The sequence below is a fragment of the Thermobia domestica genome, chromosome 3 (assembly GCF_964235325.1).
Source record: "Thermobia domestica chromosome 3, izTheDome1.hap1.1, whole genome shotgun sequence".
NCBI lineage: Eukaryota > Metazoa > Arthropoda > Insecta > Zygentoma > Lepismatidae > Thermobia > Thermobia domestica.
This window is the reverse complement of record NC_137456.1, coordinates 5045577-5072338: the sequence shown is the minus strand read 5'-3', so window position 1 is coordinate 5072338 and position 26762 is coordinate 5045577. Positions and strand designations below refer to the sequence as shown.

The following is a 26762-nucleotide window of genomic DNA, read 5'->3' as shown; positions in this document are numbered from 1 at the left end:
TATCTCATGTTTCAAATCTCTTCCAAAGATTACAGAAATATAGCGTATGAGTAGATTTTCGTTTGATGCTGATAAACCAGGATAAGAACAGAATACTTATTTCCAGATGAAAACAACAAGCCAATCATTGTAGATATCAAAAAGCTCTTTCGATATAACCCATGGTTGCCTTTTAAGAGCAATTTCTTGTGAGGGACCATCTGCAGATTCTACTTCAGAGGCGTAACAAACATATCGATGTGACTTGTCACTCAAGCAGACCTGGAATCGGAAGTTCTTAGCATCTTGTTTTGTGTCAACAGCTCGAACAATAAAATGCATGCTTCCGTTTGCAGCCGGCTCCGTCTTCAGTGAGAAAAGGCCCCATTCGGGTATTTCAAGGATCTCTGACATTTTTCCTCTGGGGAATGGAAAATTAAAGGCAAAGGTTTCTCGGAATGTGCATTTCTTTCCAACTTCCACTTTTATCTCTACATGATTCGTTGACAGATGATTCCTCAGTTTCTTTCTAGTCAGAAAGATATTACATCCTTCAACAGGACATTTCATAATTTTGTATTCACACGTGTCCTCATGTTTTATTTTCTCTGCAAGAAACAGAGTTTCTGGACATCCGTATTCTCTGTATTTACAAGCCTGCAATAATAGCAAAACAATTTAGACTGAACATAAATTGAAAATTTTAACATAATATAGAACGGCTGATGAATTATTGTACAAAATAAATTTTATGAGAGCCACATGATTCCTAAAATTTTTCTCCCTGTAGATAAGATAGTTGTGCAAAATATGTGATAAAATGGTATCGAAGTGTATTGAAAAATATCTAATATATGACATTGCATTTATTGTGCAGATTCTAATTAAGAATTTTGTCTCAAGTTTGGAAGATCACTCTAAAAGATTTTAGAAGATGACGATTAAGTATATTTTAAGAAGTTATGTCAAACCTCTCCTGAATAACCATTTGAAAAAAATGAAATGAAACCTTTGAGTTTTATATCCCACGCTTATGCAGTGTGGGATAAAGGAGACGATGATGATGAGAAATGAATGAAATGGTGGAATGAAGAAAGTAGGAGGAAACGGGGGAACCCCGAGAATACCCACGCACACGGTGTTTTTCCATCAGAAAGCCGACTTCGTGCAAGTTGGGATCTAACCAGGGACCTCATGCACCAGAGGTGAACGCTGAATCATTGAGCCACCACCGCCCCCAAATAAATATTTGGCATAAAATCATTACACATCATATATATATATATATATATATATATATATATATATATGTGTGTGTGTGTGTGTGTGAAATGTCAAAAGTATTTGTTCAATGACAACTGTGAATACAAAAATATAACGAAATTACAACTGTTTGCGGTACATTGTTTCTTTAAAAAACAAATACAAAATACAGTTTCTGAAATGGTCTTACATAGGTTTTGGAATTTAATTTTTTCAGCTATAAAATCTAAATAACTGTTTTTGAGATTTATTTCAAATAGGAAGAAACAATTTACATAAAAGGAATTATGCACTGAAGCCTACCTGAGAGATTTGATTAACGAAAGTGAATGATTATGAAGAACTTGTGAAATGTTAATGGGGAAGAAACGGAGAATCCGCGAATAAATCTAGGAACATGATTTTGTCCACCACAAATTCACTTGACCTGGAGTAGAAATAGAGACTTGTCGCACCAGTGAGCCTTCTACCATTAAGTCACTCTATGGCATGCATTAACTAGCTTTTATTCTTTTCTTTTCGTGTGTTTTTTTAGAAAAGAATAAAAGCTAGTTAATGCATGCCATAGAGCAAAATGTAATCTTCTTCTTATGGAAGATACCAATTGTAAGTTACTGCAATAATGGCCTTGCAGACTATCTTTTAGGGGTTTTACTATGCTTAACATGGAACCAATATTTATCCACAATTGTTACACACCTTTCATGATAAGACTTTGAGTCCAAAATGATTCAAATAGTAATTCAAACATATAACGAATTTTTGAACGCATCCATATTGAATGCAGAAAATGGATTCGCAATGCTTTTCTGGGCGCAAATAAGAGAAAATAAAGGAAAAACGAAACATGATGAGTAATAAAACCAATTTCAAAATTAGGCGTGAGTTGCATTGAATACCGGAAATAATTGGTCGATGAGAAATGTATTTCGGAATGCATAAGCACATAGTGCAAGAGTTTGTTCCTAAGTTTGACTTAAACTTTTTGTAACATCTTGTATGCTTCGAACTGTACATTGGCGCATCTCTCTTGAAATTTGAGTGACTTAACGGTAGACTAAGGGAATGGTGACTTAATGGTAGAAGGCTGACTCTAGTGCGGGAAGTCTCTATTTCTATTCGAGGTCAAGTGAATTTATGGTGGACAAAATAGTGTTCCTAAGTATGTTCACGGATTATCCGTTTCTTCCACATTAACATTTCACATTTTGCTTCATAATGATGGAGCACCTATGACCAACCCTTAAATTTGGATATGATCAAAAAACAATAATTGGTAATTGTTCTTTAGGACCCATTATAAATTTAGGTCTTCTATCTCGTTCTTCCCTTTCAAGGTTAAAAAATACAACCACTTGTTCGTTTATTAACTTAATTGATACCGTTTGATGAGGTTGTATTTATGTTATTATATGAATGAGTACATAATGCATGAGTACATTGGTGGAACTTTCTTAATTTTGGAAGGGGTACACCGACTCACCCCTTAAATTTGGGAATTGCCAAAGGCAAAAACATTTTAGGATCCATTGTAAACTTGGATGGTCCATCTCATTCCCTCTGTTGGGTGTCAAATATTAGCATGGTTATGTGTTCGTGTATTTACCTATTTTTCTTCTTTGATGAGACCTTATTACCTTTTATTCATGAATATAGACGTCCTGGACATGCGTACATTGATACTACCATCTTACATTTTTGAGAAGAGCACTTAGGACCACCCCTGTAATTTGGAGATTGTCAAGAATAAAATTAGATAAATGTTCCTAAGGACCCAAATATATACTGCATTGGTCTTGATTATCCCTGCCTATGGGTAAAAAAATACCAAAATATAAACGTAAGCAATACGTAGTGCCACTTGGAAGGTGTTCGATTCATGACATTGACCTTGATGAGATTTCACACATTATGTGAATATATGATTGCATACAGGGACTCATTTTCTTTTATAAGATGTGTATACATTGACGCTCCCTTTTCAGAATTTGTTACGATATATATAGAACCACTCTTTGAATTTGGTAGTTACAAAATAACACGTTCTTAGATCCCAATGTAAATTTCAGTGTTTCTGTTTATTCCTTTCTAAAGGTAAAGAACTGCCAAAAATTAAATGGAAGGTTATTGACCTAATTGATCTTCTTATATGAAATCGAATTACAACATATGATTATATGGTTAAATGCTTAGCCTTAATCATATAATTAGTAAGACTTAAGTTGTTAGCTTCCTATGGATAAGTACTTTAATTCAACGACTTAGGTATATTGATGCATTTCTCTTAAATTTTGGAGGAGTAGTAGGCCCCCCCGTATATGCAGCCGAGTCAGCAAAAATTTTCTCGATTCTGATTGGCTGAGAGAGGTCACGTGACTTTAGGCCCCGCCCACGCGGGAAATTCAAATTTCCGGGTCACGTGGTATGACGTCATGAGTCACACCGCGGGGAAATTCCTCACCCGGGATTTTTAAATTCGTTTCCTTTTACGGACGTGTGCTTTGATACCTGATTCTGATTGGTTGACAGATGTCACGTGATCTTAGACCCTGGGATATTTGAAATTCGTTCCCTTTTACGGGTAAGATGAATGCTTAGGTACCACGATGCTGATTGGTTGATAGAGGTCACGTGATCTTAGGTTGTGGGATATTTGAAATTTGTTCCCTTTTACGGTTAAGATGAGTGTTTTGATACCTGATTCTGATTGGTTGATAGAGGTCACGTGATCTTAGACCCTGGGATTTTTAAAAATCGTTCCCTTTTACGGATAAGATGCGTGCTTTGATACCTGAGGTCACATGATCTTAGACCCTGGGATTTTTGAAATTCAGGTATTCTCTTTGGTGTATACTTTGGTACCTCGATTCTGATTGGCAGATAGAAGTCACATGATTTTAGACCTACCACATGGTGAACAGATTACATGGTATAACGTGGGAAAACCCCTCACTCATTTGTTTCCATTTTACGGGTAAGATGAATGTTTTGGTACCACGATTTTGATTGGTTGATAGAAGTCGCATAATTTTACCCCCCACCCCAATGCTAGAAATTCAGAGTGCTATGACGGCGATCCACCCTAGACCTGGATTTTAGAATTTTGTTCCCTTTTTTATGGTTATCCTTAAAGTTCCCATGGAGGGTTCAACACCTCCTTAAATAACCCTTTTTGGTATCATGATATTGTACTGAAGTTTACATTAAATATTATCATTCTCTTTGACAGATAAGATGATTACCAGCTTTCTTACCTTGATGGAGATCCTGTCCTTGAATTAGTAGCCTATGTCTCTGGAAGTAACAATGGTGAAAGAGGGGTCCATCGTTGTCGCTTGTAGATTTCTTATAACACATTGTTGTGAGTTTAAGCGATTTTTTAAACGCTCAGTAAGCGCTTCATTAATGGAAACAGTGTTGCCAGATTTTTCTTATCTAAACTGCTCCGATTCTTTTCGAAACGGTTCCGCAGAGTGCAAGAAATTTTAAACTAAAAATTTTTCGAACTAAAAAAAATTCAAAACTAAAAAATTTTAAACAAAAATTTTCAAACAAAAAATTTTCGAACTAAAAATTTTGAAACTAAAATTTCAAAAAATTTTCGAACTAAAAAATTTAAACATATTTTTCGAAAAAATTTAAACTAAAAAACTTTCGAACCAAATTTTCAAATCAAAAAATTTTCGAACTAAAAAAATTTAAAAATTTTCGAACCCCAAAAAAATTCGAACTAAAAAAATTAAAATTTTTTCGAAAAAATATTTTAAACAAAACTTTCGAACTAAATTTTCAAATCAAAATTTTTCGAACTAAACTTTTAAAATTTTGAACTAGAAATTTAAACCAAGTTTTAGAAAACTAAAAAGAAAAATCCTAAGAAATGTTTCTCCGGGAATCAAACTCAGGTCTTTCAAACCAAAGACGTGTATCCTAACAGCTTAGCTATGAATGAATTCGGTTTTAATCGTGCTTGGTGAGTTTCGAACCATGGTCCTTAAAATGATACACTTATACTTTAAGAAAATAAATCTGACAGTGTAACGCTTCCGTTCGTGGATTAAAATAAAATGCTGATAGACTTTTTTGTGTGTTGACATAGAAGCACATATGATTGAAAATGCAAACGTCAGCGGATCGTATTACTTTTGTTTTACTACGAACGTGTCAGCATGATTCATGAAAAAAGAAACATTGATATTTTCTTACGGAATATGAGGAAAATGAAATGTCGTCACAGTTACGACAAGTAGAGACATGATCCTGACAGAAAGCATTTGGGATGATGTCATGATCGAAATTGCGATACTAGATGTTGTAACTATTGAGAAACGTGAATGGCGTCACGATCGATTGTTACACATCGTTTTCGTTCGTGATTCATGACAAGAGCAGCGAGCGTTTTGATTGGTTCATTGTGATGTCATTTTATAAATTTCCTCGTTTCTGATTGGCTGACGGTGACGTCGTTTTCACAGCGACCTAAATAAAAATCTAAATTTCATTTTTCAAATCCTACACCGCTCTCAACTGTGAAGTGAAGAAGATCTGCTTTTAAAAAGTGTCTTCATTTAAGTTTTACTGCACCGACTTTTCGTTCATTGAATTTGAGGTAAGTTCAGTGAGATTTTATTTTTCACACAAGATTCGAAAATCATTTTTATTTTATATTTGTGGGCGGATCACGAATACTCTGTTTTACTTTTAGTACGAAATATTTAGGCTATGAAGGAATTAGTGGAATGGGAAAGTGGGAGTATCCGAATAAACTCACGAGATCGAACCCACACATTAAAACTAAGCACGAGAAATGATATGGTTTAGCGTCCCTTCAGCTTAATGTTGAATGTGAGCTCCCGTCGGGAATTGAACCATGGCCAGAGATGTGTTCGCTTGGTTTTGAAAAGAATTCATTACAGAATTTTAAAAACTATGCCTGAGAATAATATGGTACGATTCCTTTGAAACCATTGTTTTAGTTTAGCATCCCTTCAGCTTAACGTGATATTCGAACAACCACCTGGGATTGAACCAGGGCCAGAGGTGTGTACGTCAACCACTTAGCTTAGTTTTGAAAAGAATGTATGATAACGCGTGAGAATATTACATTTCAGAAAAGGCTTGACAGCGATCCGATGTGAAAAGCAAACCCCACCGAGGATTGAACCAGGGCCTTCCACGTTAGAAGCATGTACGCTAACCGCTTAAATAAAAAAAGAGTGCATGAATATTTGGTTAAAAGATTTACGCTACACAGATTTTGTTTTGACAATTACGTATGTGTATCGTTAATGGTTGGTGAATCTCTTCAACTTGCAAACGCATCATTTAAAGGTCGTTGTGAGTAGAAAAATGCTTACGCGTGCTTTATCACATCTCAGCACTGATGAAACATTCATTCATTTCATGCATTCTTTTTATCACTATAGAATGGTAGGTCAGTTACATGCTGATGCAATGGTCTCGAGTTTGACAGCAATAAAACACTCATTTCAGTAACATAATTATTTTTAACTTTGATTTCTAGTACGTGTGCTTTAATAATGAGATTCTAAACGCCACCGCCAGGGAATCAAACTCAGGGCCTTTACATGAATTACTTAGTTAAGAATTTATCATGAATGTTATGATTTCCTGTTTATCAGGTGATTAAGATTTTTCTTTCTTCTTTTCTTTTGTAGTAAATTCACGCTGGTCAATTCCTTTTTTCCCATTACATATTTTATCGTACCTGTTTGTTTGTTTTTTCCTTTTTTAACCATGGCCGAATCGGGTTTTACTGTTCGTAATGAAATCACTCGTCATTATAGACGATTTAACATTGAAGGCAGAATGTTGGAAGTACAATTTAACGCACCACCCGTAGGAACCGATATTATCCAATACGTGCATAATAGTTTCCAAGCAATGCTGGACCATTTACTAGCCAATGTCGACGATGAGGCGATGGTTGGTTTATCAGTAATATCGCCACGCAACACGAATAAACCATTTTGGGTGAGTTTTCGCCAAGCACGAAACCTGACACTGGAAACAATGTGGGCCTCGTTTGAAAGAGTTTTACAAAGTAACAATGCATTTCTCCTGCACGAACCATTCACCGTTCATTTCCATCGTTTGGATATTCCACGTGGCTATGGCGGTTTGCGGCAAGGAATACTTCAAAATGAAGAATTATTACGTTGCAAAAAAGGGATTGTACGTGTAAAAAATCAAGATTCAAGGTGTCTGGCGTACGCCCTTGTTATTGCTATTGGCCCGAAAAAATACAAGAATGTAGATGTGAAACGACATACACAGTATCAACATCAATCGAAATGTATTGTGGACGATGAAGTGGATGCGTTATGTTCAAATGCAGGAGTGAATTTGGATCATGGTGCCAGTGTAAATGAAATTCGGCAATTCCAATCATACCTCAAAGAATATAAAATTACTGTTTATACTAGTTTCACAGGCCATGATATCATGTACGAGGGGCCCAACGATGAAAATCGCACTCCCATAAATTTAATTTGTTTGGCTGGCCATTTTGATATCATCCAATCTTTAACGGCTTGTTTTGCAACCAAGTTCTACTGTGAAACGTGCCATAAAAAGTATAGTAAACGTAATGAACATGTGAAAAATTGTCCTGTAACATGCTCCAAATGTTTACAGAGACCTCTATGCGACAAGAACCAAACGCCGGTGCTGTGCAAAGACTGCAATCGTCAATTTTACGGCGAAGAATGTTTTAACAATCATCGTAATATTGTATATCATCATGGGGAACCTGTATGCAAAATGGTGAAGCAATGTACTAAATGTTACAGAGTATATTCCTTTGTACGAAGTGGACAACGCATTCATGACTGTAATGAGATCTTTTGTAATGTTTGTAAGAAGATTGTTCCAGGATCGCATCAATGTTTCATGCTTCCCGATCGACAGTGTTTGAAACCTGGTGTTCCTTCACTCATGCACGCAAAGAAAGCCTTGTTGATTTTCTACGATATAGAATCTATGCAGGACACGAATATTGATGATAATATGTATGTACACGTTCCAAATTTATTGGTTGCACAACAAGTATGTTATGCATGTGTTGAAAACGATAATATCCAGCAGTCTTGCAGTACGTGTGGCCAGCGCCAACATATTTTCCAAGGGGACGATCCAGTTTATGATTTTCTCCAGTACTTGCGGGAACGTCGTCCCAATATAAATAGGATTTTCTGTCTCGCTCACAACTCGAAGGGCTACGATGGACATTTTATTCTAAAGAGCATGGTAGAACAATGTCAATGGAGACCTGACGTCATATTAAATGGGACCAAGATATTGAGTTTAACCTTGAATAATCTGACGTTCATTGACTCATTGAACTTCCTACATATGGCATTAAGTAAATTGTCAAAAGCGTTCAATTTACCTGCAACCAAAGGCTACTTCCCGCATTTCTTCAACACCAAAGAAAATCAATCGTATACTGGACCACTTCCAGAAACGAAGTATTATGGTGCAAATGAAATGGCCGTCGAAGAGAGAAACAAGTTCATGCAGTGGTATAACGATCATCGTAATGACACGTTTGATTTCCAGAAGGAAATTATCAAGTATTGTATTCAAGATGTCAATGTACTGCGACAAGCATGTGTTTCATTTATGACGTCATTTGAAGCAGAAACCAAAGTGAATCCCTTCTTGGAGACGATCACGATTGCCAGTGCTTCCAATTTAGTATTCCGCCGGAATTTCCTCAAACCCAATACCATTGGAATTCTACCGGCACATGGCTATCGATGGAGAAGTACCCAATCGATCGCTGCAATGCAATGGCTGGCCTACATTGAAAAAACCGAAGGAAAACAAATCTTACATGCGGCCCGACAAAAAGAAGTGTTTATTGCGGGATTCCATGTTGATGGCTACTACCAAGATCCTGAGACATTAGAGGAGCACATCTACGAGCATGCCGGCTGCTTTTATCACGGGTGTAAAGTATGTATTACTACAGGCCGTAATCAGCCCATCTACGGCAATCCAGAAGACACTATGGAATTCCGTTATGAACGAACGCAACGCAAAAATGCAAGACTGCGTGAATTGGGGTACATTGTACATGAAATGTGGGAGTGCGAATTTAAACAGTTCTTGAAACAAAATCCAACAATGGCGACGTATCTGAAAAATCATCCGTACATGAACCGTAGACCATTAAATCCAAGAGATAGCTTTTTTGGAGGAAGGACCAATTGCGTGAAGTTATACCACCAAGTCGACGAAAAAGCAGGAGAAGTAATAAAATATTTCGATATTGTCTCGCTTTATCCTTACATAAATAAGTGTGCTAAATACCCTGTAGGACATCCTAGAATTTATCTACAGGGTGATGAAAATATACCACCAATAAATAAAGTCAATGGTCTGATCAAAATGACGATATTGCCAAGTCAACATCTTTATCATGGTCTCCTGCCTTACCGATGCAACAAGAAACTACTCTTTCCACTGTGTGCTGCGTGTGCCGAAGAAATGAACCCAGACCCTACAGCAACGTGTACACACAACGATCAGGAGCGATGCCTCACTGGAACATGGGTATCATATGAAATACAGAAAGCAATAGAATTAGGATATCAACCGGTGGAAATCTTTGAAATTTGGGATTATGACATTGAACAATATGACCCCATCACGAAAACAGGTGGCTTGTTCACGGAATATATCAATACGTTTTTGAAATCGAAAATGGAAGCTTCTGGCTGGCCCAGTTCCTGTGTGACCGAAGAAGACAAAACAAAATTTATACAAACCGTCCTGGAGCGTGAAGGTATTGCATTGGATCCGACCAAAATTGAAAATAATCCTGCACGAAGAAGTTTATCTAAGCTTTGTGTGAACTCTCTATGGGGAAAACTTTGCCAGCGTACAAACTTTAGCCAGACCACAATTATTGATCGGCCGGAAGAATTTTATGAAAAACTCACTTCCCCCGACATTAAACTCCATCAAATTGTACCCATCAATGATACGATGTTGTATGCGTTCTGGGAGTACAATGAACATGTGCCTGTTCAAAACCGAAACACCAATGTCGTGTTAGGTGCATTTACAACATGTCAGGCACGTCTGGAACTGTACAAGTACCTGGAAATGTTGCAGGAACGTGTTTTATATTTCGACACGGATTCTGTGATTTTTACAGAAAAGCCTGGGGAGCCAACCATTGAACCTTCAACGTACTTGGGATGCTTATCGGATGAGATGGAGTCTTATGGCCAACGAGCGTACATCAAGACATTTGTTAGTGGAGGACCAAAAAATTACAGCTTAGAAATATACAATCCAGATAGCAACATCACCAGCTACATATGTAAAATTAGAGGATTTACATTAAACTACAATGCAGGACAGCAATTAAATTTCAACACGCTAAAAGAAATGATTACAAATCAATGCCGTGGACAAGTCACCATTACCATCCCCCATAAAATATGCAGGACCAAAGACCATACCATCGTCACTCGCAAAGAAGAAAAAAATGTACAGCATCCAGTACACAAAACGTCGATTTAAAGAACTCAATTCTTATGATACGGTTCCGTACGGGTACGTTAAAAAACAGAAGTTGGAACTGGAAAAAGAAGATGATGAAGAAAAAATTGTAAACACCCAATGAGGCCGCCATTTCTTTTTCCTTTTCCTTTTCCTTTTTTTCCTCCTTGACCATAAAGCAGCAACACCAAGAAAAAAAATGAAGTACCCAGAAGAGATCATAAACCACCAACACCATCAGTGGAACAAATGTAGTCATCTCGTACCCAAGGGGAACCTAGACCATAAAGGAGCAACACCTAGAAAAAATGCAGTACCCAGAAGAGTTTATAAACCGCTAACACCACCATCATTGGAAGAAATGCTGTCATCTCGTACCCGAGGAGGAAGATGAACCTAAAGAGATCCATCATTTACGAGTAAGTTTTATTTCTCTCTTATCAATATTTACTCGTTTTTATTGTTTCAGAAAAAAAAGAAATTCATAAAGTAATCAGTTGTTTCTTCTTTTTCTTTACAGGATACGTCTACAAGATTCGAAGATGATGACACGTCCAACATATTCATTAACTAGATCGTGCATTTATTATGTTAATAAAATTGTATGAGAAGAGCACATACCTTTTATTAAAATACAACAAGTTGAAAAAAATATGTTTTATTATTTCTTGAAACCCTGAACACATGTTTTCAAATAAATGGTAATCTTGAAAATTTAAGGTGGAAAATATATCCAAAATTTGGTTTACATGATTTTGTTCGAAAAATTAATTAAAGAATTTTTTAGTGTCCAAATTTAGTTCAAAAAATTGATTTGAAAATTTTCAAATGTGGTTTACATCTTTAGTTCGAAACTTGTTTTTAAAAATTGGTTCGAATTTTTTTTTCTAAATTTAGTTCGAAAAATTTTGATTTGAAAATTTAGTTCGAAAGTTTTGTTTAAAATATTTTTTTCGAAAAATTTTTAATTTTTTAGTTCGATTTTTTTTGGGTTCGAAAATTTTTTGATTTGAAAATTTGGTTCGAAAGTTTTTAGTTTAAATTTTTTTCCGAAAAAAATTGTTTAAATTTTTTAGTTCGAAATTTTTTTGTTTGAAACTTTTTGTTTCAAATTTTTAGTTCGAAAATTTTTTGTTTGAAAAATTTTTAGTTCGAAAAATTTTGTTTTGAAATTTTTTTTAGTTCGAAAAATTTTTAGTTTAAAATTTCTTGCACTCTGCGGAACCGTTTCGAAAAGAATCGGAGCAGTTTAGGTAAGAAAAATCTGGCAACACTGTTTCCATTAATGAAGCGTTTACTGAGCGTTTAAAAAATCGCTTAAACTCACAACAATGTGTTATAAGAAATCTACAAGCGACAACGATGGACCCCTCTTTCACCATTGTTACTTCCAGAGACATAGGCTACTAATTCAAGGACAGGATCTCCATCAAGGTAAGAAAGCTGGTAATCATCTTATCTGTCAAAGAGAATGATAATATTTAATGTAAACTTCAGTACAATATCATGATACCAAAAAGGGTTATTTAAGGAGGTGTTGAACCCTCCATGGGAACTTTAAGGATAACCATAAAAAAGGGAACAAAATTCTAAAATCCAGGTCTAGGGTGGATCGCCGTCATAGCACTCTGAATTTCTAGCATTGGGGTGGGGGGTAAAATTATGCGACTTCTATCAACCAATCAAAATCGTGGTACCAAAACATTCATCTTACCCGTAAAATGGAAACAAATGAGTGAAGGGTTTTCCCACGTTATACCATGTAATCTGTTCACCATGTGGTAGGTCTAAAATCATGTGACTTCTATCTGCCAATCAGAATCGAGGTACCAAAGTATACACCAAAGAGAATACCTGAATTTCAAAAATCCCAGGGTCTAAGATCATGTGACCTCAGGTATCAAAGCACGCATCTTATCCGTAAAAGGGAACGATTTTTAAAAATCCCAGGGTCTAAGATCACGTGACCTCTATCAACCAATCAGAATCAGGTATCAAAACACTCATCTTAACCGTAAAAGGGAACAAATTTCAAATATCCCACAACCTAAGATCACGTGACCTCTATCAACCAATCAGCATCGTGGTACCTAAGCATTCATCTTACCCGTAAAAGGGAACGAATTTCAAATATCCCAGGGTCTAAGATCACGTGACATCTGTCAACCAATCAGAATCAGGTATCAAAGCACACGTCCGTAAAAGGGAACGAATTTAAAAATCCCGGGTGAGGAATTTCCCCGCGGTGTGACTCATGACGTCATACCACGTGACCCGGAAATTTGAATTTCCCGCGTGGGCGGGGCCTAAAGTCACGTGACCTCTCTCAGCCAATCAGAATCGAGAAAATTTTTGCTGATTCGGCTGCATATACGGGGGGGCCTGCTACTGGAGGGCACATCCCTTAAATTTGGGAATTGGGACAACCAAAATCCAGTAAATGACATAGCATGAGGTGCAAAGTTTGAAGGTTGTGGTTAACAAGATGAATTGTAACATAATCCAAATTTGTGCACGATGACATATCATATTAACACGTTGAAAATAAGTGATAACTCATAGCCTAACGTTTTAGAACTTGGATCCTGATAAGTAACAAATGATATGAAACAATACTCTGAACTTTAGTCCCAACTCATAGTCTAAGATTATAGGTGGAAAGTTATCTTTACTGAAATCTGATTGGTTGACTTTCACATCGAGCTTTAAATGTTAGACTTGAAAAATTTGATAGGTAACCTTAACAATTTCACCCTTTGAATCGTAGAATTATAGTCACAACGCACAATCTAAGGTTAAAATTTTGACATATCATACCCAATAAATCGATTGATATGCAACAACACTTTGAACTTGAGCCACAACTTAGTAAGATTATTATTCTTAGTGCGATCTGATTAGTTAATCACCAAAAAATTGTTCTTGATGCAATCAGATTGGCTGATCATTATTTTTGGCACAATCTGATTGATTGATCATTCTTAAATCTTTGTGTATCGATTATTAAAACTTTTGCTTAGCATTTTTTCTATTATTGTTTAAATTTTCTTTGTAAATTTGTAATTTTAAAAATCTTCATTTGAAAAATTTTAGTTCTGAAATATTCGCTTAAAATATTTTGTTTAAAAGTTTTTGCATATAAATTTAGTTTCAAAATTTTGGTTCTAAAGTTTTACTCTGAACATTTTCGTTCAACATATTTTTTGCACTCACTTTTAAAAGTAATCAAAGAATTAAAAAGAGTTATTTGTTAATGGAATAGTTAAAAACCGGATAAAGTTTGACTGTTACCCATGAAACATGAAGTCATTCTTGGTGCATTTCAGCTCGAAAAATTTAAGTTGAAAAAGTTCTCTTTGAAAATTTTTGGTCGTGAATTTTTGATTGAAAATTTTGGTTTGAACTTGTTTTATAAACTTCAAAATAATGTTTGAATTTTTAGTTTGAAAACAGTTGGTTTGAATTTTTTAGTTTCAAAATTTAGTTGGAAATTTTTTAGTTTAAATTTTTTTGAAATTTTTGTCTGAATATTTTAATTAAAAAATTTCTTTGGCTTTTGTTTGAATGTTTTGGTTTGGTTTGAAAATTTTTCGTTTGAAAATTTTTGTTTGAATATTTTTAGTTTCAAAATTTTGTTTGTAGTTTTTTTAATTTGATGATTTTTAGTTCGAATATTTATAGTTTGAAAAAAGTTATTTGAAAAATGTTCAAAAATTTTACTTTAAAAAATTTGGTTGAAATATTTTAGTTTCAAATAAGTTTCAAACCACTGTTTTGTATTTTTTAGCTTGAAAAATTTTAATTTAAAAACTTTTAGGTTCAAAATTTTGTTTGTAAAAAATTTTTATTTGAATTTTTTTAGTTTAATTATTTTATTTGAAAACTTTTATTTGAAATTTCTTAAGTTAGGGAAATTTGGTTTCAAAGTTTTTAGTTTGTAAATTTTTGCATTCATTGAGAAGAAGCCATTTTCACAATAGTTGGAACTGTTTAGAACAAGACGATCTCGCACGAATGCATTTCCTTTGTCTATTAAATAATCTAGTTTCAAATGAGAGAGAGTCTTGAACCCAAACCTCAAGTTTCTATATCTAAAGTTGCCACATCCTGTGTTTGATTTGGAGGACTGATTTTGACTATTTATTACATTAAATTCGAATTCTTATTTCAATAGTAAAACTAAAAGCTGAAACTATCGAAACATCAGAATTGTCCCATTTAGACCTTTGTTTAATAAACGCTAAAATTAACACCATTGTATCGGAAGGTACCTGAAAATCTTGAGGAAGAATTTTATTGAATTTTGAGATAGTTTGTGAAGCCAAGCTTTGCAAGGGGCTCTTCATTTCCTTGGTTGATTTTTCATATTTATACATGGTATATTTTAATATTAAAATTTTTGTGTTGTTTGATTAGTATAAGTCAGGCCTGACGCATTTATCTGTCTCTATTTGCTGACACTATATATTTAATTTAACTATAGTGTAATATATAATTTTGCTATATTTATAATATGTAAATGCATGTAAATATCGATTTGAGAATTATCCAAATCATTTTTATATACTAATTTCTTTCTTTTAAGATTAAGTTTCACTTAGTTAGATAGAATATTACTCTCGCGCGTACTTGTTCATAGACCTGGTTGAGACGTTAAATTTGTTTAGAAGATATCTCTTTGTTGCTTGCTTTTCCAGTAATTTTCCATTGCTGCAGAAATGTTCAGAACCGTTACTAAGTTAAATGTTTTTCTTCATTTTTTTTGTCCCCGGCAAAATATATATAAAAAAATTTTTAATGGCTTTGGCTGTTTCAGCTAGAGTGGCCTGTAAGGTGGAGGTCTCTATAACTGGTGTCTGTCTCAGTCCGAAGAAAATTAGCAAGTAACAAAATTAGAATTGCTGCCGGATGTTCAGTGGATATGTTAGTCCCTGGCTTCCAGTCCCGTTGGAGAAAGTGGTCTTTGGCCCTTTCACGAGATAGGAGTAAGAAATAAAGATTCAATTAGGGATTTTTGATCTCTACGTCAGAATAAAGGTTTAAAAGGGCTCTTGTTTAATGGTTAGAATGAGCGAAAAGTAGTTTGCTCTTGGGCTAATCCTAGGGAGAGAGTGAACCCAGGACACTTAGGTTTAGAAATCTCCAGGTGCTGGAGGTATTCCCCACGAACTTTTGAATCCAGCTTGCGATTTGGGTTCGATCTTCGTACAGTCAGGCGATAGTGAGGCTTGGCTGGTGTTTCTATTTTAACACTGCAACTTTCGTGTTCGAAACTATTAGCCTGTGTAGTTTACATTTTTAACCAACAGTCGTAAATGAAAGATGTAATATAATAGCTTAGTCATGAGTGGCGGCTGCTGCTCCTGTTCCCTAAGTTTTACCCATCTTTTAAACTACTTTTAAGTTAGTTTCCTATCTGGATTTCTCTGCGTGTTGAGAGTCTAAACCAGGTGTAGGCCAGACTGTTACTATAATGAAGTTTAACAGTCTGAAAGGAAGGACTATGGACCGAGAGTAGAGAAAGTACTAATTTCCATATTAAAGCAGTCTCCAATGAAACTTAGAGAAATATTATTATTTAAGTTTAGAGATATTCAAATTAGAGGCTGTATTCCTCTACCTCTCCCGATGAATTCTTTGGAAAGTCAAACAAGATATTAAAGTAGTCTTTCAAGGGCAAAGTACTCGTAACGTCCTTCGAATCTATAAAATTACTAGTCACTCACCTTACCTAAATTAGAGGAATTTTAATCATAATAAACTAGTTATCCACCATAAATTCCTTGAATTTTCATTTTAACACAATCACATAGAATTTGTTACCTAGACTACAGGGAGCGGACGAAATATTTTTTGAGGAGTTTATTTCTGTTTATTGTAAGGTAAAAATGGCAGACTCAATAGATTTAGTGGTGTGAGAAAGAATTTCCGTCGGAATTTATAATTACATATATATAGAGGACAAACCAACCACATCAGATATTATTATTATTATTATTATTATTATTATTATTATTATTATTATCTATAAAATTACTAGTCACTCACTTTACCTACATTAGAGGAATTTTAATCATACTAAACTAGTTATCCACCATAAATTCCTTGAATTTTCATTTTAACACAATCACATAGAATTTGTTACCTAGACTACAGGGAGCGGACGAAATATTTTTTGAGGAGTTTATTTCTTTTTGTTGTAAGGTAAAAATGGCAGACTCAACATATTTTAGACTTTCTTTTATTACTCTTAAGGGACGGTGGTGTGATATTATTGTTTTAAATGTACATGCCCCAACTGAAGATAGGGATGACGATATAAAAGACAGTTTTTACGAAGAAGTGGAACGGACATTTGACCAACTCCCGCGATACCATATGAAAATTCTATTAGGGGATTTCAATGCGAAAGTAGGACGTGAGGATATTTTCAAACCGATTATAGGGAACGAAAGTCTGCATAAGGAAAGTAATGACAACGTGTTAGACTCGTGAACTTTGCAACATCCAAAAACCTAATCGTGAAGAGTACAAAATTCCCACATCGCGACGTTCATAAATACACTTGGACATCACCAGACGGAAAAACACACAATCAAATTGATCACGTTTTAGGAGATAGAAGAAGGCAATCTAGCATAATTGATGTCCGGTCTTTAGAGGGGCTGATTGTGACCCTGACCACTACCTGGTAGCAGCAATGATACGAGAGAGATTATCGTTGAATCAAGGTAATATTCATTGTCCGAAAACGGAGAGATTCAATTTAAAGAAATTAGAAGACAGCCAGGTAAGAGAGAAATACCAGATTGAAGTTTCGAATAGATTCTCGGCTTTAGAAGATTCGGAGTGCACTAGTGTTGAGGATACCTGGATTGAAATTAGAGATAGCATTAAAATTTCAGCAAAAGAAAAATTGGGACACGCGGAAATACGTAGGACCAAACGATGGTTTGACCAGGAATGCATTAAACTAACAGAGAAGAGAAAACAGACAAAATTACACTGGCTACAACATCTGAATGAAATAACTACACAAAATTTCACAGATATCAGGCGGGAAACTTCCAAAACTTTTAGAACAAAGAAACGCGACTTTCTGAAAGCTAAAATTAAGGAACTTGAAGATAATAGTAAAAATAAAAACATCCGGGACATATATAAGGCAATCAACGAATTTAAGAAAGGTTATCAACCTCGTGCTTATATATTAAAGAAATCTGACGGTACAGTTCTCACTGATACGGATAGCATCTTAAATAGATGGAAAGATTTCTTTGACGATTTGCTTAATACGCAACCAAAAACTAGTGTGCGTGGAGAAAAGGTGATACACACCGCAGAACCGTATATTCCAGAACCCAACCGAATAGAAGTAGAAACTGCTATAAAGAAATTAAAGAAACACAAATCTCCGGGGGTAGATGAAATTCCGGCTGAATTAATTTTAGCTGGAGGCGAAAAATTGTGGAACAAGATACACAAACTCATTCTCCTTATCTGGAACAAGGAAGAATTGCCACAAGAGTGGAAAGAGTCAATCATTGTTCCAATTCACAAGAAAGGCGACAAAACTGACTGTAATAATTATCGAGGCATTTCTCTTCTGTCAACATCCTATTAAATCCTTTCAAATATTCTGTTAGCAAGACTGACCCCATACGCAGATGAAATTATTGGAGATTATCAGTGCGGATTTAGACGAAATCGATCAACTATCGACCAAATATTTACCATTCGCCAAATACTCGAAAAAAGTGGGAATACAATACCCGGTACATCAACTATTTATTGATTTTAGAAAGGCGTACGACTCGGTTAGGAGAGAAACATTATACAACGTTCTTACAGAACTTGGAATACCGAGAAAGCTAATCAGATTAATTACGATCTGTTTAAATGAATCCCAAAGTAAAGTCCGGGTAGGAAAATTTTTGTCACGAGCTTTCACATCGAAAATGGCCTGAAACAAGGAGATGCGTTGTCGCTATTATTATTTAACTTCGTTCTGGAATACGCTATAAGGAAAATCAAAGATAGCAACCAGGGCCTAGAGTTGAATTGTATTCACCAGGTTATGGCATATGCTGATGATGTAAATTTAATAGGGGATGATAGGAGAACAATAGAAAGAAATGCAGAGATCTTATTAAACGTTTGCAGGGATATGGGTTTAGAAGTAAATGCAGAGAAAACTAAATACATGGAAGTGCGTCGGGACCGGAATACAGCAAATTATGGATGCGTTAAAATATTAAATAATACTTTTGATAAAGTGGATACTTTCAAATATCTAGGATCAATATTAACAGAGGAAAATCATATCCACAAAGAAATTAAATGTCGACTAAAAGAAGGGAATTCGTGTTACTATTCGGTTCAAATTCTCTTGTCGTCGCGAATTCTGTCGAGGAATTTGAAGCTTAAAATATACAAAACGATAATTATGCCTTGTGTTCTGTATGGCTGCGAAACATGGTCACTTACTCTGAGGGAAGAACATAGACTGAAAGTATTTGAGAACAAGATCCTGAGACGAATATTCGGACCCAAGAGGAACGGGAATGGGGAATGGCGGAAACTTCATAACGAGGAACTACATAATTTATACGGTTTACCCAACATTGTTAGGGTCGTCAAGTCTAGGAGGCTTAGGTGGGCGGGTCATGTAGCTAGAATGGAAGAAAGTAGAAACGCTTTCAAAGTCTTGACTGGAAGACCAATCGGAAAACGACCATTAGGAAGACCTAGGCGCAGATGGGAGGACAATGTTAAGATGGATCTCGCAGAGATTGGAATACAAAGTAGAAACTGGATGCAGTTAGCTAAGGATAGAAGTCAGTGGAGAGCTTTTGTGAACGCGGCATTGAACCTCCGGTTTCCATAGGCCATAGAGTTAGTTTTTAGTTATTATTATTATTATTATTATTATTATTATTATTATTATTATTATTATTATTATTATTATTATTATTATTATTATTATTATTATTATTATTATTACCTTAGAGCCTTGACATGAATCCTGGATTTGGGGATTTCTCTCAATCCCCGAAAAATCATTAAATTCTGATATTTTTTATTTTTCTATACTTATCAATTAGTTGCAACTAGTTATCGCAAAAGAATTTATTTACCACGGTATTTAAAGATTTACATATATCTGATTAGATTTTTGTTATAGGCTTAGTTACGAATCATCGATCTCGGGTATAGTAAGTAAATAATCACCATCAGAATTTTCTTTGGCTAATTACGACTTGTTATAACTTGAAACCGAATCAGATTATTTGTCCACGTCATTGACATTTGTTACTTAAAAATTTCAGATTGAGCCACCGTGGTAAAGGTAGTAGCACTGGTACTCTGCAATAACTAGAAACGTAGTATGGGATCATATTTAAATAATTGTAATTATGATAAATTTTGCAAGTGAAATCCTTTTCAAGTCTTATAAATTAATATCCCAAACAATATTCGATGTTGACATGGAAACTTGTGTTTTAAATCTTACTCAAATATGGACAGAGTTCAGTTATGAGTTTGTTCTAAATCGGTGACATCGGTGTAAGAACGATTAGTTACAAGTAAATTTTCTATGCTTCTAATATTTACAAGGCTTAGTAGTAGTATATACACTTCTTGAGCACACTTTTGTACCGCTAGATCCCTCGCTCAGGACTATGGTTCCTGAGCCAGGATAAATGTCCACTCTGTTAATTTTTGGCACATTGAACTACCCCTAAGTTTTGGGAGGTCCTTTCATGGATAAAAGAAAGTACAAATTCAAATTTAAAGCTTCTGACCTAGTATATCACTTTAACACTTTGAAACTTACAGACAAGTCATAGCCTAAAGTTATTGGTGTAAAACCTTAGTACCTGGAATCTGATAGGTAATTATTAAAACCAATTGATATGAAACAACAACAATTTTACACTTTGAAATCTAATTGTGAATAATAGTCTAATGTTCATTGGTGGAAAATTATTTTTGATGTAATTTGATTGGCTGATCACTTTCAGACCTTTGTTTAGAATTTTCCCAAAAGTTCATTTTTTGCAATCACTGTTTTTTTTCTAAATTTTAGTTTGGAAATTTTTGAAATATTCTCAATTTAGATTATGATTCTAGGTACTCCTTCCAAAACTTTCAATCTGTGGGTTAATATACCCAAATGGCGCGCATAGTTAACAGCATAATTTATTTTGGTTATTTTTCCTTCGTACGGAGATAGTTCTTACAATCAATTCATTGTTCTATTGATTTCATTCATATTCTGTTGATGAATTGTTCTACTCTCCTTTCTCATCATCCAAGCTATATTTTTATATGGAACCTATAATCTAAAGTGGGTTTCCAAGAAAGGCAATATTTAGACATTTCAAGTACCTGCAATGCAATTGGGATTACCTCCTGTAAAGGGACGTTTTGAAACTATAAGTGAAACTAATACGATCTAGTGTTTACGTATGAGGGGACGTTTTGACATCATCAAACATTTTTGATTAGGGGACGTTTTGGCACTAAGTCAATTTACACATTACTCACCATATCAAGGAACGAATAGAAGATATCTTTTTTTAAAATTTATTTCCTCTGACATTACTTGCAAATGTATTTTATCATTCTATGACAAACAAAATATGTTATAAGTCTTGTAATAACAAGACAAAAATTACAATGCGAAAAGAAAGAAAGAAATCGAAAACTGTACATCACTTACAACCTTGAAAAACTGTAACAGTTTCAATGCTTTGACAACGGGAAAGGAGGGGAGAAAGGTAAAACAAGTTTCCCTGCCACTGTTGATTATTATCACGTTAATAGCGCATTGAAAGTATCTGTATCTTGTGAACTATTTTTCAAATACAGAAAGCCATTCTAGGATTGTAAATTTACACAAAATATATACCCCACTTCATATTCTGTAGCTTTCGCGCTTTTTAGTTATAAAATTATTTTTGGCGTTACCATAAATGTATATAAAACAAGGTGTTGTCTAATTTAAAGAATTCGTTGAAATAAATAATCGAAATAACTCTATTTATGTACCACGTTTATGCCCTTTAGAGAACTCTAAAAAGCGGATGGACAGGATGTTATCCCAAGCAACGAGCTGATTCCCAGATCGTTTGGAAGCAAACGAGGAATCCTTTGTGTCACACGTGAACGCTCTGTAACTGATCAACGTGGATCTCCCCAGAATTCATTGTTGATTCTCTAAGTTTAGGTACCGAAGTTATATAAGAGTTTGGCCTATAGTTTAGGGTAAAATCCAAACCATAGTAATGAGTTCAATGCTTTCTCAAGGGAAACAATGCCGTGCATCACGTGTACCAAAAGCGAGAGAGGCCAACGAATGAGATTTAAATTTTAAGAATTAATTCGTTCGAAATGTTACTATAACCCCTGGTATCTTTCCAACATTGATGTCTGTCTTTATACTACGCTGGGCACTTCAAATTTGATTCCTTCAACGCCACACATCGGAAGATAGAAAAGAAAATTAGGATACACCTCCTGCTCGAAACAGGAATCCTTTCTACAGCTAGCCCATTTTCCACTTGCCAGTATTTACTTTACACTACTTTCGATTGCCTAGGAAGAAACAAATGTATGACTTCGACAATATATAAAGTTGGTTAGCATGAAGTGATTGATTCTATGTTAATTGGGAAGCCACTCAAGAACGCAACCAAGGAATGGAAGAGGGTATGTGTACGTGTCACCAACTCCATATAAGTTCCGAAAATAGACTTTGATGATCAGTCAGTCAGACGTTAGTGTGTTATTGAAGAATTTGGTGTAAAAGTGTACCGTGGAAAGTCTAAGATAAAGTGATTCTTCTCTATGAGTTCAAATTGTAACATTCAGCACATCTAGTAGCGAGAAATATCAAGAGACCATTTGAGCTGAGGATCATACTCAGTTCGTTTGTAAAATTTCGCGCAGTTGATACAACATTCAAAACTAAGCCAGTCAGCCACCAATTAAAAGCATGTTCAGAAGTTCTCATCAGGAACGCCGTGAAAGGAGACTTTCTAAATGTGCTGGTACAATTACAGACAAGGAAGGCATTTTCCATTCTACTTCCGTTCGGCGACTCCACACAATTAATTATGTGAAAACTGTTGGACTCATGGGAATCATATCAGTTGAAAGTGATGAACAAGGATTACCGTAAGATGAACAAGGATTACCGTCAGGTAATGTGCAGTTCCCTGATTCTACGGAATAGCCGAAAACATCTGCTTCATTACATTCCTATATTTGTGCTCAAAAAGTGGGACTGCTACGGTAATTGTAAACGGCCAGGAAATTGTTTGGATCGTAATCAACATCCAGGACGGTTTCCAACTCACCGCTCCACCAGCAGGAAGTTTTCTTGCTGCTATGGTGGTTTGTACCAGCAGATGTATATCATGAGGATAATCCATCATATCTTTATCAGTTCATGCGAAACCAACACTTCAGATCGTTATTTTTCTCAACTCCTTGAAAGGCACAGTAAATTTAATTGCTAGTATTTAACGATGATAAGTAGAGAAGATGTAATCATATTACAAGAAAATATACGTTCACATGTCACTCAATAAACGGTAGAAACTTTTCATGACTTGTACTATTGAAAGCCTTACCAATCCACCGTATTCCTCTTACAATTGAGCAGTTTGATGCAATAAGGGCGTAAGTCTGAAACATGAAAATTTAAGTAGTGTTTTTCTCTTACATAAAACAATGTAATATGCAGCATTTTATTCCGATATTGAATTGAAATGCTACCGGGAGTCTAAACAAGCATGGCAAAAGCCACAAATGTGTTTTATGTAAAAGGGGCGTAAACTCGCTTACGCTCTTATTACATCAAACTCCTCAATTCTCTCGCAAAGTAACAAATCACCTGGCATTTCGATCACTTTTTTCGCGGACAAGACCTCTCCTAATGGAAAAAAAGGTTCAACGTGCAGGTTGGGACTCCTTGGCATCGCAGACCCCGCACAATATTACTGTAAGTAAAATTGCTGCCTTAGGAATGGTAAAAGAATGTAGCCAGTCTTTAATTAGAAGTTGTAGACTTCATTTCTCTCATTTATTTTATCTTTGTTTTAAAGTGACACAGACATTGATTAAAAATTTGAATAGCACCAATTAAACACATATTTCTAACATGCTTTGGCGTTTAATTCAACTGTGCAGCGCCGGTTCTATAAGAAGAATGCAATCCAAACCACAACCATAAACTCAAATTTCAATTTTTTTTTCGTCAGGAATGGATCCCGGGGTTCCGCGCGTCAAAGGTAACTCCTACCCATTATACTACCAAGGATGGCCGTTTGTTTTTATTTCGATTCAGTCCGATAGTATATATCATTTATTTTTTGATTGATAATTGTTCTATTAATATTGGTTGACAGAGGATATTGTAAGTAATATGTTATATAAAAACTTTTCATCATTGAGCAATATTAAATTAGTTTTGTCTGGTTCGCGATATAAATAATCGTGGGTTCTTTGGTGATTGTGAAGAGCCCAATATTAATTTTGAACGCCAGAGTCTGATATAAATACTGTCGGGTTACTTCTTACGTGGTGATTGAGAGGTCTTAAATTAATTTTAAGTGAACGAAATCACGTTGACTTAATATGGAGGAAACATGATCTGACCAGGGATGATATCAAAACTGCACCTTGAATTGGGAGACATTCTATTTATTTCCTGATAGGACATCTCGAGCAAGTTCCAAAACAGGTGATCGTTTCATGCCCGGAAGTGACCCCGCCTTTGCAGGGGCTAAAATATATAGAACATTTTGACCTATTTTCTATAGCAGGTGTACATAAAGTACGTTGCTACCCCTAAAAGTTGAAACCTATGATAAACGCCAAAACACCTATTTCATCATTGTAAAAGCATAATTTAACGAAGTGAAAATATTTGCCTCAGGGTCTCTGCAGGGTCCCAGGTGGGGTCCAACTCAAAATTTGCAATTGAAAAGAGGAGCAAGTAGCATATCGTTTGAAAGCTAGTGTTAAAAGAAAAGCGACAACAGAAGTCTCACAGCTCTAGTCAAACTCTGTGCGAAATGGCGGAAGATTCAAAATTTGAAAACAGACTGCAGCTAACAGTGCATGGCCACCACTAGAATTCCAAAACTGTGATACAGGTGTAAAAATTCTAAAACACGTGTTTCATTATGTGAAAAGTTATATTTATCGAAATGACAATGTTTACTCCAGCGTCCCCGCAGGGTCCCAGGTGGGGTCCAACTCAAATTTTGCAATTGAAAAGAGAGGCAAGTAGCATATCGTTTGAAAGCTAGTGTTAAAAGAAAAACGATAACAGAAGTTTCGCAGCTCAATGCGAACACTGTGTGAAATGGCGGAAGATTCAAAATTTGAAAACAGTCTGCAGCTAACAGTGCATGGCCACCACTAGAATTCCAAAACGGTGATACAGGTGTCAAAATTCTAAAACATGTGTTACAGTATTTAAAACGTGCAATTTATTTAAATGAAAATGTTTGCCCCAGGGTCCTCGTAGGGTTCCACTCGGAGTCTTCCTCGAAGTTTTCATTTGGAAAGGCTTCAAAAAGTATATCGTTTATAAGCTATCGTTCTTCAACTTTCCGACGACCCGTCTGGTAGAAGCAGTCTAGAAGATACGGCTCCGTCCAATATTGTGGTCAGGGTTGCTGGCTTTCTAAATTCGTCACTGCAAACATTCAGTGTATAGAAATGAAAACGTATGTACTGGAGTCCCTATATGCGGGCAGCGGCCAAACTACACATTTTCAAATGGGTTAAGTAGTATTTTTTTTTTTAAAGTTTCTCAAAACAGACAGCGTATGGAACCAATCTTTCGTCTCTACGCCAATCCTGTGCAAAATGTTGGGGTGTTTACACTACGTCTACATGCTGAATCTTAAAGTTCATGACCACCTCTTACACGTAAAGCTTTGAAACAAATTTCGAACTATGTGGTTCTTCACATCAAAACGACACTTGTAAATGCAAAACAGCCACGTGGTCTAGAGGTTTCTAGATCGCTTCTACCAGACGGGCTCTCTGTAAGTTGTAGCGGGATAGCTTTCAAACGATATGCTACGTGCCCCTCTTTTCAATTGCCAATTTTGAGTTTGACCCCACCTGGGACCCTGCGGGGGCCCTGGGGTAAACATTATCATTTCGATCAATAGCACTTGTCAAATAATGAAACACGTGTTTTAGAATTTTGGCACCTGTTTCACTGTTTTGGAATTCTAGTGGTGGCCATGCACTGTTTTCAAATTTTGAATCTTCCGCCATTTCGCACACAGCTTGATTAGAGACTTCTTGATTGTGAGACTTCTGTTATCGTTTTTCTTTTAACACTAGCTTTCAAACGATATGCTACGTGCCCCTCTTTTCAATTGCAAATTTTGAGTTGGACCCCACCTGGGACCCTGCGGAGACCCTGAGGCAAATATTTTTACTTCTTTAAATTATGCTTTTACAATGATGAAACAGATGTTTTGGCGTTTTAGTATAGGTTTCAACTTTTAGGGGTAGCAACGTACTTTATGTACACCTGCTATAGAAAATAGATCAAAATGTTCTATATATTTTAGCCCCTGCAAAGGCGGGGTCACTTCCGGGCAAGAAACGAACACCTGTTTTTGAACTTGCTCGAGATGTCCTATCAGGAAATATATAGAATGTCTCCCAATTCAAGGTGCAGTTTCGATATCATCCCTGGTGAGACAGCATTAGTATCGGTTTCATCAACGCTAAGTAAAATTTGTGTTTTAAGTTGAGATAATCAGTATAAAAGTTATAATAGTTTGTAACAATGTTTGCGTTGCGTTGTGTCGCGTTACGGTTCGTAAATTTAGAAAAGACCACAATTCGCTTTGCAGACAGTAGTAGAAACTTACCTGAGATGATGTCTGATTTTCCAGTCCATTGAACACAGGAATATTGATGTTGTTCTCAACTGGCAT

General features: G+C 35.6%; 1 protein-coding gene across 1 annotated transcript; it reads right to left on the bottom strand.

Annotated features, from left to right (window-relative positions):
* Window positions 1-96: 96 nt before the first annotated feature.
* Window positions 97-26762, bottom strand: LOC145681351 (E3 ubiquitin-protein ligase SIAH2-like). Its single transcript, XM_081753007.1, has 2 exons — window positions 26697-26762; window positions 97-636 (listed from the first exon to the last, which is right to left on the bottom strand). Exons 1-2 carry the CDS (start codon window positions 26760-26762, stop codon window positions 97-99), a joined length of 606 nt encoding a protein of 201 aa, XP_081609133.1.